Source organism: Mastigoproctus giganteus, chromosome 6 (assembly GCF_048544385.1).
Source record: "Mastigoproctus giganteus isolate SK-2022 chromosome 6, ASM4854438v1, whole genome shotgun sequence".
NCBI classification, from domain to species: Eukaryota; Metazoa; Arthropoda; class Arachnida; order Uropygi; family Thelyphonidae; genus Mastigoproctus; species Mastigoproctus giganteus.
Window position 1 is genome coordinate 213,723,323 of NC_143580.1, and position 15,559 is coordinate 213,738,881.

At 38.9% G+C, this 15,559-nt stretch overlaps 1 protein-coding gene across 8 annotated transcripts in view; it reads left to right on the plus strand.

The window, feature by feature from the left end:
* The window catches only part of Ufd4 (ubiquitin fusion-degradation 4-like), a 729,475-nt gene that overhangs the window by 414,098 nt on the left and 299,818 nt on the right, over nucleotides 1-15,559 (plus strand). For all 8 annotated transcript variants that reach the window (XM_090376711.1, XM_090376719.1, XM_090376714.1 and 5 more), the window contains exon 25: nucleotides 11,510-11,777. In XM_090376711.1, coding sequence (XP_090232837.1) covers nucleotides 11,510-11,777 — 268 coding nt within the window. The remainder of the gene's footprint in view (nucleotides 1-11,509; nucleotides 11,778-15,559) is intronic.

Genomic DNA, 15,559 nt, shown 5'->3' on the forward strand with positions numbered 1-15,559 from the left:
ACTGGCCCACTCTATTTCCCCGTACAGTTTCTCATTATACTCATCAGAGTCATTAGGCCTATAGCACACTCCTACTCTCAATTTTGATTTCCCAATGCTTATGTCACACCAAACTGACTCAACACTGCACTGTCCAGCGATGTCGACTGGCTTCACTTCCTTGGTTTTTATGTGTTTCTTAACTAATAGCATAACCCCTCCCCCTTTCCTATCCTGTCTATCCTTTCTGTAGACGTTGTACTCCCCAAATTGCAGTTTTGCATCCCTTATATCTGTGTGACACCACGTCTCTGATATCCCAACAATATCTACCTTTGATGTTTTGAGCAATACCTCAAATTCATCAAATTTATTTACTAAACTCCTAGCATTGGTGTACACGCAAGTATACCTGCACTTGTTTCTATTCTTAGCTACCCTAACACAACCCATGTGTTTACTTGTACCGCAATGGCTCCCAGCACTCTCTGAAATACCACGCATCTTGTTTTTCAGGCTTCTGCTCATTCTAATAGAAGCAGTGCAAGAATCTCTTTCACCTCTGCCAGTGGCTACTGTCAATCTATTGGTCTTTGTCTCCCCCCAAGCTAGCAGTTTTCCGACCCACCTAACACTGCCTGAATAGCATCAGCAAATATTCTTGCACCCTTTCTATTTAAGTGTATCCCATCCCTGTAGAAGCAATCTCTCCTGTTAACAAGTACAGTCTAGGCTGAAAAAAATTCTACCCCTTGAGCCTTGCACAATCTTTCCAGGGCCGAATTGATCGATAAGGCTCTCATCCTATACTTCCTCCTATCGTGTCTGGGCAGAATTGCAGACACTTTCAAAATCAACCCTAATTCTCGGCTTTTGTTCAACAGTGACGTGTACTTGTTAAGTAATTCTGCCGGTCTCCTACTCTTAATATTCTGGACCTTTCTTCTCTGAATTAGTTATTTTAACAGGCATCATATTTCTGGACATGTTAGAGACTTTCTTTATGCCCTAACTGCTGAATTACAATGTTATTGACTTTGATTTTGCAATAAGACCGAGATTTGCCACATTAGCACAAAAAAGTTTGTGCATACCTGAACACGATGTTTTCTGGGAAGTCGATTGGAAGAGGAGAATTGATTTTGCAGCCCTATTATCCTTAATTTGGTTCCCTTAGATTTTACTCTTTGGAGATTCATGCAAAACCAGATATATGTTCCATCTATGCCAGGAACTATTATGGAAATACACTCAGTGATCACTGAATTATGACCACTCCCATCTGTTAATGGACTATGCCATATAGCTCACAGTATAAAAACCCAAACAGTTTCTTATGCTTGAGCAGTGGCAGTTTGCATCTGGTTGTTCAATTCAACGGTCCACTGTGGTTAAGATGTGCAAAGAATGGTGCTGAATGGGTCAAACCACCTTACACCAATAGAACTGTAAAGGGTTACAGTGGTTGGACACTGGAGGACTGGAAATAAGTGTGCTGATCGGATGAGTCTGAATACTTGGTGCAACGTGAGTTCATGGACCCATCGTGCATGGTTCCTACTATCCAGGCAGGTGGCAGTGGTTGCTTAATATGGGGCATGTTTTGCTGTCAAGAACTAGGACCCCTTGTGCACATGGACTGAGGTTTCACTGGTGAGGTCTACTGACAGCTCTTAGGTGACCACATGCACCCTGCCATGTTGAATTTTTTCCCAAACAGAAATGGGATCTTCCACGATGATAATGCTCCATGTCATCAGGCCCACACTGTGCATGAGTTCAAGGAACATAGTGAGGATATCAGCCATCTTGATTACCTTCTAAATTCACCTGACCTGAATTGAACACCTTCTAGGCATTTTCGAGTGGGAAGTTGAGGCATATGGACATGCAGCCATCATCTATTCCAACACTTGGAGATAGTCTTGCAGGCAGCATGGCTGCAGACATTTGGGGAGTCATTGCCTAGGCAAATAGCAGCTGTTATCCATGCAAACGGTGGCCCAACATGGTATTAGGTGTTATAATAGTGATCACTTAGTGTAAGCAATGCATTTGTGAAGCACTCAGCAATGTTGACAGGGACATGTTGTGCTGAATATCGAATGAATTGGATTATAGGTAGAATATATGCAGAATAACAAATGGTGCCCACATTTGAACACCTCTAATTGAGGATATCTTCTTTCATCTGGACATGTTTCAAGGTTTTATGATGTACTCTTTTTCACACGTAATGCCTTGTAAAGTTTTGGAAACGAGGGTTGTGGGCACCCTGTATATATATATATTTGTCATATGTAATTAAACTAGAGATATTTTGGTAAAATATAATAGTATAAGTTATATGCAATAGTACATTTTTTAAATCAATTGAAGAATAATTTAGTTTCAACTTGAGCACTGTTATAACAACAGAGTTTAAAGTGTACATTCCTGAATATGTAAATTTTTGAGATAGTTAGCTGCTGCTGTAATGTAGCACTAAAGTGTTATGACATTTATCTGTGTTGTAGATTTAACTTTCCAGACTTTTAATGTTTTAGATTCCTAAGCAAAGGCACTCTCATTACAGCCCCCTTTTCTTCTCCTCCCACCACTGCCTCCACTACTTTGTTCATGCTCAGTGATGATGAGATTCTTCCTCTTGCCCAGATTAATTGCCTGAGGAGACATAAATTCAAGTTGAAGAAAGACAGTTGTAGAATAGATGTGTGGAAATTTGCCTTTAGCCAGTGGGTGATTGAATGCTCGAACAAACATTTGGAGTGAATGGATGGGTGAAATGGGAAGTTTTTTTTTTATGGCTGATGCTGTATAAGCTTGCTTTGTTGCATCATATGCCTCTTCTAATGCTAATGCAATTAGATCACCTTGCAGGTGCCTATTCTGCAAACACTGCAATTTGCAGACCTTAGGCCTTTCTTGGTAACAGTTAATTGAGGAGTGGAACCTGTGTTCCACTCACCAATCTCATTGCCCTCCTCTGTAGTAGTTCCAGCAGCTCTACATACTTTCTAAATTGAGGCCTCCAGACCTGTATGCAGTACTCAAGGTGTGGCCTGATCATTGCATTATAAAAGGCAACAATCACCTCCTTATTCCTGCTTGAAAAATTTCTGTATATCATTGATAAGACACATGAGCTACTCTAGCAGCCTGTCACCCTGCTCAGAAATCTTCATATTTGACTGCATAATTACACCAAAGTCTTTTTCATTCTCCACTGCATTGAGAATAGTACTGCACAATTGGTACTTTACTCTGGGGATTACTGCTACCCATATGCAGTACTTTACAGTTACCAGTGTTAAACTTCAGTTGCGACCTCTCAGTCGATGTGGTCAACTTTTCTAGATCCTGTTCCAGTAGTACACTATCAGCATCATCCACAAATGTAGCCATTAACCCTGATATACCTTCATCAATATCATTGATAAATATAGAAAACAAAACTGGGCTCAACACCAAACCCTGGTGGACTCCACTAATAACAATAGTCCACAAAAAGGAGTATCCATTTATTATCACTCTGTCTTCTTCTCCCACTCAACCATCCTTTTATTCATTCTGCCAACTTGCCCTTAATGCCATACTACTCCAAATTGTTCAATAGTCTTCCATGTGCAACAGTATCAAAAGCTTTATATTAGCATTAGGATTACTTGAGGCATACAATGCAAGAAAGCAAGCTTATACAGCATCAGCCAAAAAAAAAAAAAAAAAAAAACCTTCCCATTTCATCCATCCGGTCACTCGAAATGTTTGTCTAAATTCAGCTTTAAATTTATTTGAGTTATCAAATTCCACAGCAACAGATGGAAGTCTGTTCCAACAATCATCAACCCATTGCCAAAAACCAAACTTCTGCACATCTATTCTACAACTGTCCGTCCTCAATTTGAATCTATGACCCCTCAGGTTCTTAATCTCAGCAAGTGGAACTATCCCATCAGCATTGAGCCTGCTCAAACCATTCAAGTCCTTGTACACCTCAATTAGATCACCTTGCAGGTGCCTAGTCTCCAGATGCTGCAACTGACCGAATTTAAGCCTCTCCTGGTAAGTGAATCCCTTTGTTTCTCTCACCAGTCTTGTTGCCCTTCTCTGTACTCATTCTAGCGACTCTACATCCTTCCAAAGATGAGGCCTCCAGACCTGTACTCAGTACTCAATTGCCTTATAGAAAGATATAATCACCTCATTGTCTCTGCTAGCAAAATTCCTATATATCATTGACAAAACTCCATGACCTGCTCTGGCAGCCCATCTGAACTGCTCAGAGAACTTCATATCCGACTACACAATTACCCCCAGGTCTTTTTCATTCTCCACCTCCCTTAGTGTAGTACCATACAGTTGGTACGTTTCCCTTGAGTTACTGCTACCCATAGGTAGTACTTTGCATTTGTCAATATTAAACTTCAGTTCCACTTCTCAGCCCATCTACCTAACTTTTCTAGATTCTGTTGCAGTAGCATACTGTCTTTACTATTGTTAACAACCCTGCCAACCTTTGTATCATTTGCAAACTTAGGCATTAAGCCTGATATACCTTTATCAATATCATTGCTAAATACACAAAACAACAATGGGCCCAGCACCGAACCCTGGGAGACTATGGTAATAACAGTCCACGTAGAGCAGTGTCCATTTATTACCACTCTCTGCCTTCTCCCACTCAACCATCCCTTTATCCATTGCAGTAACTTGCCCTTGGCGCTTCCGTAGCCAGGTGGGAAGGAGCAGCAGTGAGTACCACACGCTTCTTGATTAGACCGAGGTTCGAGCCTGTCACCACCAAATATGGAGGATGCGGAAAATTCAGGGAATGACCACCGCATATTCCGGAGCAATATGGCCTTAGTTACTAATGCTCCTAAAAACCAAACAACAACAACAATAACTTGCCCTTAATGCCATACCGCTCCAATTTGTACTGCAGTATTCCATGTGCAACAGTATTAAAAGCTTTCCTGAAATCCAAGTACATGATATCAGAATTATTTTTTGCATAGTTCCTTTGTGACCACATCATAGCATCCAATAAAATTTGTCAGTCAAGACTTCCCCTTAACAAATCCATGCTATTTCTGAACTATAACTGCAGTCGTCTAGATGATCCTGCAGTGCTTCTTTAACCAGTGATTCCATCATTTTCCCTTGAACAGAAATTAAACTAACAGATCTGTAATTACTCTTGTCACCCTTTGATCCCCCTTTGTGAATTGGGGACATATTTGCAGGTCTTCAGTCCATGAGGACTTCCTCTGAGTCCAAGGAAGCTTTCATAATTATGGTTTAGTGTTTGCTTACTTCTTTTGCTGCCTCCTTTAATATAACTGGATAGATCCCATCCACCCAACAACAACCTTTTTATGATGAGAGCCTTGTCGATCAATCCGGCCCTGGAAACATTGTGCAAGGCTCAAGGGGTAGAATTTTTTTCACCCTGGTCTGTACTTGTTAACAGGAGAGACTGTTTCTACAGGGATGGGATACACTTAAATACAAAGGGTGCAAGAATATTTGCCGATGCTATCGAGGCAGTGTTATGTGGGTCGGAAAACTGCTAGCTTGGGGGGATACACGGACTAATAGTTTAACAGTAGCCGGAGGCAGAAGTGTAGGTGATTCTTGCACAACTTCTATTAGAATAAGTAGCAACCTGGAGCGAGGGTGTTGGGGGATTTCAGAGACGAATATCAGTCATCGTGAAATAGGTGGGTATATGGGATATGTTAGGGTAACTAGGAATAGAAATAGGTGCATGTATATCAATGCTAGAAGTATAGTAAATAAATTTGATAAATTTGAAATGTTGGTGAAGACATCAAAGGCAAATATTGTTGGGATAGCAGAGACGTGGTGTCACACAGATATAAGGAACGGAGAACTGGAATTTGGGGAGTACAGTGTGTACAGAAAGGACAGACAGAATAGGAAGGGAGGAGGTGTTATGCTGTTAATTAAGAAAAACATAAAATCAAAAGAAGTGCACCCAGTTGATATAGAGAACAGTGCACTGTTGAGTCAGTTTTGTGTGACATAAGCACTGCGAAACAAAAATAAGAGTAGGAGTGTGTTATAGGCCTAATGACTCGAATTTTTTTTTTTTTTTTTTTATGAACCCCCAAACACGAAAGGTATCAAAACCTATAGTACTTAGTATCGTGCATGGGTTGAAGGAGAAGTATAGGGGAGGGGGGCGCCGGAAACTTTGAATGAGTACAATGAACAATTGTACAGAGAAATAGAGTTGGCTAGTAAATCAGAATGTCCTATAATAGGGGATTTTAACTTCCCAGATATTAACTGGAACTTGTCAGTTGGTCACTCACACACTAGTCAGACTTTTGTGGATTTATTGGATGATTGTTTTCTACAGCAGCATGTTAGAGAGGCAACCAGAGAGAGAGAGAGAGAGAGAGAGAGAGAGAGAGAGAGTAATGCTCTTGATCTGGTTATCAGCAGTGATCATTCGTGTATTAAGAATTTGCAGATAAGGGAACCTTTAGGTGATAGCGATCACAGTGTACTGATGTGGGATTTACTTAAAGATATAATTACCATCAGGGGTAAAGTAAGGGGTTTTTGCTTCCGTAAAGCTTCCGGTAACTATAGTGGTCTTAGACAATTTTTAAATTCTGTACAGTGGGACCAACTGATGATGTTACCAACAGCAAATTCTAAGTGGGAAGCATTCAAGGAATTAATAGTGGAAGCTGCTAAATGTTTCATACCTATTAAGAAATATTATTCAAGGTTTAGGCCTAAATGGTTATCAAATGAACTAATGAGACTCGTAATAGAGAAGAAAAATGCATGGGATGCATATAAATTATCAAGCGACTCAGAAGCCTATGGCAGATATAAGCTAGTCTGTAATCAGGTCACAAAGGAGGTTAGGCAGACGAAGGCAGATTACGAGAAATCTTTGGCAAAAGATACTAAGAAAAACAGCAAGGATTTCTTTACATATATAAACTCTAAAAGGAAGGGGATGAATCTGATTGGTCCACTTGACATCGATGGTTCGACTGTTGATGATCCTGCTCAGATAGCAAACAAACTGAATGAGTATTTTGCATCTACATTCACACACGAGGAATTATTAAGGTTTGAAAATGGCAGAAGGTTGTCAAATTGTAGCAGGGTACTTAATGATTTTTGTAATAACTGAGAGCAAAGTGGAGGAGAAATTTTTGAAGTTAAACATAAGAAAAGCACCTGGGGTGGGTAGGATCTATCCAGTTATATTATAGGAGGTGGCAAAGCAACTGAGCAAACCCTTAGCCATAATTAAGAGAGCATCCTTGGACTCTGGGGAGGTTCCCACAGACTGGAGATGTGCAAATGTATCCCCTATTCACAAAGGAGGATCGAAGGGTGACACGAGTAATAACAGACCAGTTAGTTTAACTTCCGTTCCGGGTAAAATAATGGAGTCACTGGTTAAAGATGCATTTCAGGGTCATCTAGACAAGACTGCAGCAATAATTCAGACACAGCATGGGTTTTTGTCTGACAAATTTGATTGGTTATTATGATGTGGTTACACATCCGGAAAGCTTTTGACACTGTTACGCATGGAAGACTTTGTACAAATTGGAGCAGAATGGTATTAAGGGTAAGTTGCTACAATGGATAAAAGGATGGTTAAGTGGGAGAAGACAGAGGGTGGTAATCAATGGGTGCTGTTCTTCATGGACTAATGTTATTAGTGGAGTCCCACATGGTTTGGTGTTAGGCCCACTGTTGTTTTGTATATTTATCAATGATATTGATGAAGGTATATCAGGCTTAGTGTCGAAGTTTGCAGATGATACAAAGGTTGGCAGGGTTGTTAATGACAGTAATGGCAGTGTGCTACTACAACAGAATCTAGATAATTTGGGCAGATGGGCTAAGAAGTGGCAACTGAAGTTTAACTTTGACAAATACAAACTGTATATGGGTAGAAGTAGCCCGAGAGAAAATACCAACTGTGTCTACACTTAAGGTGGTAGAAAATGAAAAAGACCTTGGAGTAATTGTGCAGTCAGATATGAAGTTTTCTGTGCAATGCAGACAGGCTGCCAGGGCAGGTCATTGGGTTTTGTCAATGATATATAGGAATTTTGCTAGCAGGGAAAAGGAGGTGATTGTCCCTCTGTATAAGGCAATGGTCAAGCCACACCTTGAGTACTGCATACAGGTCTGGAGGCCTCATTTTAGGAAGGATGTAGATTTGTTTGAGCGTGCACAGAGGAGGGCAACAAGATTGGTGAGGGGAATGAAGGGATCTTCTTACCAAGAGAGGGGCTTAAGTTCTGCAAATTGCAGTGGCTGGATACTAGGCACCTGCACGGTGATCTGATTGAGGTGTATAAGGCCTTGAATGAGTTGAGAATGCTAAATTCTGATGGGATCCTTCCACTTGTTCAGATTACGAACCTAAGGGGGCATAAATTCAAATTAAGAAAAGACAGCTGTAGAATAGATGTGCGGAAATTTGCCTTTAGCCAGCGGGTGGTTAATTGTTGGAACAAACTTTCATCTGTCGTTGTGGAAGTTGATAGTTTGAATAAATTTAAGGAGGAACTGGACAGGCATTTGTTGGGAAATGTGTGATTTTTTTTTTTCCCTTTTTTTTGGCTGATGCTGCATAAGCTCATATATTTGCTTTCTTGCATCACATACCACCACTACTACTACTACTACCACCCCAGGTGCCTCTTTTTATGTTCAATTTCAGCAATTTTTCCTCCACTTTGCTCTCAGTTATTACAAAATCATTTAGCTCCTTGCTAGAGTTTGATAAGCTTCTGGACTCCACTTTCCTACAGACATTCCTCGTGTGAATGTAGATGCAAAATACTCATTCAGTTTGTCACCTACCTGAGCAGATTCATCGACAATCGAACCATCAATATCAAGTGGACCAATCTGATTCATTCTCTTCCTTTTAGCATTGCCAGGTGGGTAGGAGCAGCAGTGTGTATCACACGCTTTTTGATTATACTGTGGTTTGAGCCCGTCACCACCAAATATGGAGGCGGAAAGGTCAAGGAATGACCACCGCATATCCCCGGAGCTATATGGCTTTAGTTGATAATGCTCCTAAAAACCAAATAACAAACAAACCTTCTAGAGTTTACTTAAGTAAAGAAGTCTTTACTTATATAAACTCTAGAAGGAATGGGACTTAACTCAAGAAGGTCTTATTTAAAAGAGATTGACTTGATGAGCAAGCATAATATCTTGAAAGAGGCTGTAATAACATTATCCATCTTTTAAATAAATGGTGGATTATCCCTTTGTTTGAAAGTAGTGCAATGCTAGGCCAACTCTTTGGAAAGATGTTTTTAGATGCATCCACAACTTACTATGGTATACATTGTGCTTTTGCGTGTTATGTCTGTACAAATGTATGTTTAGATCCATCTGCATGTACTTGCCAAGAAACCACTCATGGGAGGTTGGGGGGCTTCGAGAGTGCATAGCATGTGTTCTTTGAGTGGGCCGGGGTTCAAGCCCGTGACTACTAAATACGATAAATATTTGTATTGACGATTTATTGTAAACTCTACTGACTTGGTTGTCGTGCCAGAGTATAAACAGAAAATTTAATTTTTAATTAATTGATGAGGCCTTTAGAAATTCCTTCAGTCTGTGATGCGCTTCAACTCCAGACCTCTCAAAATGAGTGACAAGTGACAAAGCCAGTACTGTACATTGTCATGGAAGACATATTGAGCAGTTTGTATACTAATGCCTATGGCAAGTTCAGCAAATACATATACTGCTCTGTGGCCATGTCAAGGAATAGTTTGTTGGTTTTCATGTTTAATGCATTCTAGGAAGGTCAGTTTATGATCTCCACTTTCAATTTGGATTTGGTTACTGTGGGCTATTAAACCATCACAATAAGTAAGCACAATGTTCTACTGGCCAAAAAATAAAAAATAACACATGCACAGATAGACACGGCAGTCCTCCCAGCTTCGTTTAATTTCAAAAATCAAATAACATATAGCTAATTTGTAATTTTGAAGCTCTAACTGTATAATTAAATTTAAAAAATTGGACCATACTTTTACAGTTTCACATATTTTTATTTTGTTTCTTAAAATAATTTCCATATGAAATACAAAATAAGTGCCATATAGAAAAACAATAAAAAGAAGTTTTCGGGTTACTTAATAAATTTTTCATCATCAAACATAGCAACTAGTTGATACAGCAGCACTCTACTGCCCAGTTGAGAAAGCGTGTTGACCAATCATCTAGTCTCAAAAATGTATCAGTATGTGGGTTGGGTGTCTTGTGCAGCATTCTACCTGTGTATGCTGAAATGAATGCCATCCAATACCATGTTTAAAAGCTTTGCTAGACTGCTGTATAGAAATTCATACATTGGTTATATTCCAGCATGTAAGATGCTATGTGTTACCCAGCATTTTACATACATAACTTTCTGCCACATCTAAGAGCAGCAGAAAGTTATGTTTCTTCCTGCTAGTAATGCTCAGCTACCAATGATTGAGTGAAATCAGTTGTTTTTATAGTACCATCATGATCTTTTGGTTAGTCCTGCATGTAATGAATGGCTTCACCAATGTAGCTCACATTACATTCCCTGCAAGGATTACAATAAACAATCTCTGTCCCTTTTCAGCTTTGATGTAGACAGTTGGTTCCATCTAATTACTCTCACTTCCATGAAACAGAGTTGATTTCACATGAAAGCCATTATGTCATCTCCAAACTACCAGTATGCCATATATAAACTTGACTATAGCCAGGTTTATGTATACTGCATGTTGGTAGACTGGAGATAAGTTTTCCAAGTTGGTCAGTGTTTGTACAAATTTATATTTATGAGTGAATGAAAAATGGATGAGTGAAACTCATCCATTTTTCTGATTGATACAGGAATTTCATTAGCCTTATTATGTCAGTGTTAATTATCCTATTAGTAGTTCAAATTCACTCATATTATTCACAGCATTCCTGCCTCTTTATAAGATAAACACATATTTGCATTAAGTAAACAGAATTAAGCCTAAGGATTTTTGTATAGTTTACTTACTGACACATTTCACCATGTTTCTCTATATCTCATTTGTCAAAAACATTGCTACCCTCAGTACATCTTTCAATATCAGTATGGCCAACAAGCAAAAAAAAAAAAAAAAAAAAAACAACAGTTTTTTTTTTTTTTTTTTTTTTTGTAACTCACATTAACATGTACCCTTTGCCATTACTAATACTGTTCCTCTGGTCTGTGTGTGTGTGTGTGTGTTATGTAGGCTAAACACTTGCTATAATATTTTCCCAGATATTTGCATTTGTCTCAGAAAAATTTGGTTTTCATTCTGAAAACCAAATCTATGTTAATAAAAGCTCTGCTTCATCTTGATGAATAATTTATAAGAATTAAAATGATTTTTAGATATATCATGCAAATGTTTTTCTTTTATTATTATTATTATTATAGGAAAGGAGTTATGAAATATATAAAAGTTGTTATAACATGTATTTTTAGGCTGGATAGATGTTACTTGGGATCATGGAGGTTCCAACTCGTACAGGATGGGAGCAGAAGGAAAATACGATTTAAAATTGGCTCCTGGATATGATCCAGAGACACATGGTGTATCTAGTACTTCCGCAATTACAACTGCGTGTCAGAAAGCATCTGTAACTTCTTCAGCTACATCTGCTGTAATTGCAGTTGGTAGTGGTGGTGGAGTAAAGGTAGCAAAAACTATTACTACCGATAGTGCTTCGGCAAAGGGGAGTGTGTCGAGCAGGTATAAATTAATATTTCATGTTTAGCATAACTGTGGTAATCAGTTAAAATTTACAAATTTTATTCTCTTTGATTAAATTTTTTTTAATTCTGGTATTACTATTTTTTTGCAGATTCTCTTTAATTTGATTAGTCTTATCATGAGAAATCAGAAAGGATAAAAAAGTAGAAGCTACAGCATAGTACAGTACGGCATACTAAATTGTATTATTCTACTGTATAAAAAAAAAAAAAAAAAAAAATCAACTACATTTTTTACGATAAGCAGTTGCTATCTCTCAAATGACAAAATCAAATGCAGAAAGAGACATGGATCACAAACTCTTTACAACTAGAATGTGTTCTGAATAAGAAAAGTACTAATATTCATAGAGGGAAAAAAAAAAAAAAAAACAGTTAAAATGGAGCACAGAATAAAATTGAAATTAAAAAAAAAAAACTATTTATTTAAATTTTTATTTCATTTTAGAGCCCTTTTCTGATGGGCAGGCTGAAAGTTTCCCATTTGGTGAATACCATATAGGATAATTTCTCGGATCACTGCTCCAAATTTTTACTTACCTTGCGTTGATTGCATTACTTGAAATCATTCCCATGAAAATCTCTATTCTCCACATGACTTAACTCATTCCTGATTTATACCTTGAAGTTGTCCTCGAGGCACCTACATTCTCTCAAGTTTGCCAAGCTGGGCTTTGCTACCTGGGAGTTTAAAACACTGATGGAATAGATATTCAAGTGACACTCAAGTCAAATGAACCTAATTTCAGCAAAAACAATTGATCTTTAATAGCCAAATCCTCTGCTTGCACCTTTATAATGTGCAGCTGTTAGTGACCCCTGGCTATAACACCCTATGTGCAAGTTCTGAAATATGGCATCTAGCATATTGACCACCCATGTGTAAACTAACATAAGCAGCGGTCAGGGTGTGGTACCCACACCACATTGAGGAATGCTGCACCTCTGTATTACCAGACAATACCAGGTGGTGGATGACTCTCATCAACCACCACTTTGCTAATAGGAGGCTTGAAGTAGTGGAACCCATGGTTTCCAGAGCAACGTTCTGGCAACCCCCCCCCCTTCCCCCCAACATTCAATATGATTGATGTCTTTTAAGTTTATAATGTACATCATGGTGAGATCCAATCTTTCTTACATTTCGAGAGTACAGCTCTAAAACGGTGTTTGCAGGACAGCTACTAGATAGTCCACTGAACTGAACCTATTGGTAACTCTCTAGGAGGCTTCTAGATCAGCTATGTGTAATCTTTCTCCCTCTGTTTTCCCAGATAATGACTGGAGGGAGTCTGAGTACTCTGTATATGTGGGCATTATCAAGCCACTTTATTTCAAGGAGCTGGGTATATTGTTACCATGTGTACACAATATCCAAAAATTTCATTACTTCATACAGCATGGCCTCCCCACCTTTTCTTAGTACTGAATATGTCACAAATTTTCAAACTAATAGAACAGACTTATCTGTGAAAAAAATCTAAACCTCCAAAACACTTACTCACTCATTTCACAAACATCTGTGGTCTCAGTTGCAACCCCAGTAATGTCCACATCCACTTACAGTCTGCCAAACCCCATGTACATTTTCTGAATAAGAATCCCAGATATCTGGAATTCTTATTCTGAACTAATCAGGGTTAAATTTGAAAGTGTCTGCAATTCTGCCCAGACACTATAGGAGGGAGTACATGGTGAGAGCCTTGTCAATCAATTCGGCCCTGGAGGGAATGTGCAAGGCCCAAGGGGTAGAATTTTTTTCAGCGTAGTCTGTAGTTGTTAACAGGAAAGACTGCTTCTACAGGGATGGGATACTTAAATAGAAAGGGTGCAAGAATATTTGCTGATACTATCGAGGCAGTGTTAGGTGGGTCGGAAAACTGCTAGCTTGGGGGGTGGGGGACTAAAAGGTTAAAAGTAGCCGCAGGCAGAGGTGAAGGTGATTCTTGCACAACTTCTATTAGAATAAGTAGCGACCTGGCGCGAGGGGTGCTAGGGGGTTTCAGGGACTGATGGCAGTCATCGTGAAACAGGTATACAGAATGTGTCAGGGTAACTAGGAATAGATGCATGTATGCTTGCATGTATACCAATGCTAGAAGTATAGTAGATAAATTTGATCGATTTGAAGTGTTGGTCAAGACATCAAAGGCAGATATTGTTGGGATATCAGAGGCGTGGTGTCACACTGATATTAGGAATGAAGAATTGGAATTTTGGGAGTACAATGTGTACAGAAAGGATAGACAGGATAGGAAGGGAGGAGGTATCATGCTGTTAATTAAGAAAAACAAAATCAAAAGAAGTACATCCAGTTGATATAGATGAAACTGCACTGTTGAGTCAGTTTGGTGTGACGTAAGCACTGCGAAAGAAAAGAATAGGAGTGTGTTATAGGCCTAATGACTTGAATGAGTACAATGAACAATTGTACAGAGAAATAGAGTGAACTAGTAAATCAGAATGTCTTATAATGGGGGGATTTTAACTTCCCAGATATTGACTGGAATTTGTGGATTGGTCACTCACACACCAGTAAGACTTTTGTGGATTTATTGGTTGATTGTCTTCTGAAGCAGCATGTTCGAGAGGCAACCAGAGGGGATAATACTCTTCATCTGATTATCAGCAGTGATCATTCGTGTATTAAGAATTTTCAGATAAAGGAACCACAGGGGTCAGTGATCACAGTGTACTGATGTGAGATTTACTTAAAGAAATAATTAACATCAGGGGTAAAGGAAGGGGTTTTTGCTTCCATAAAGGTGAGTACAGTGATCTCAGACAGTTTTTAAATTCTGTACAGTGGGATCAACTGACAATGTTACCAACAGTATATTCTAAGTGGGAAGCATTCAAGGAATTAATACCTATTAAGAAATATTGTTCAAGCTTTAGGCCTAAATGGTTATCAAATGAACTAATGAGACTCGTGACAGAGAAGAAAAATGCATGGAATACAAATAAATTATCAAACGACTCAGAAGCCTATGGCAGATATAAGCTAGTCATGTCACAAAGGAGGTTAGGCAGGCGAAGGCAGATTACGAGAAATATTTGGCAAAGGATGCTAAGAAAAACAGCAAGGATTTCTTTACTTATATAAACTCTAAAAGGAAGGGGATGAATCTGATTGGTCCACTTGATGTTGATGGTTCGACTGTTGATGATCCTGCTCAGATAGCAAACAAACTGAATGAGTAATTTGCATCTATATTCACAATTGAGGAGTTAAGGATTGAAAATGCCAGAAGGTTATCAAATTGTAGCAGGGTGCTTAATGATTTTGTAAGAGAGCAAAGTGGAGGAGAAATTGTCGAAGGTAAACATAAGAAAGGCACCTGGGGTGGATGGGATCTATCCAGTTATATTAAAGGAGGTGGCAAAGCAACTAAGCAAACCCTTAGCCATAATTATGAGAGCATCCTTGGACTCAGGGGAGGTCCCCACGGACTGGAGATGTGCAAATGTATCCTCAATTCACAAAGGGAGATCGAAGGGTGACACGAATAATTACAGACCAGTTAGTTTAACTTCTGTTCTGGGTAAAATAATGAAGTCACTGGTTAAAGATGCATTTCAGGATCATCTAGACAGGACTGCAGCAATAATTCAGGCACAGCATGGGTTTGTTAAGGGAAAAAAGTCTTGTCTGACAAATTTGATAGGATATTATGATGTGATTACAAAGGAACTGGATGCAAAAATAATTTTGATATATATTTGCATATCAGGAAAGCTTTTTACACTGTAGCACATGGA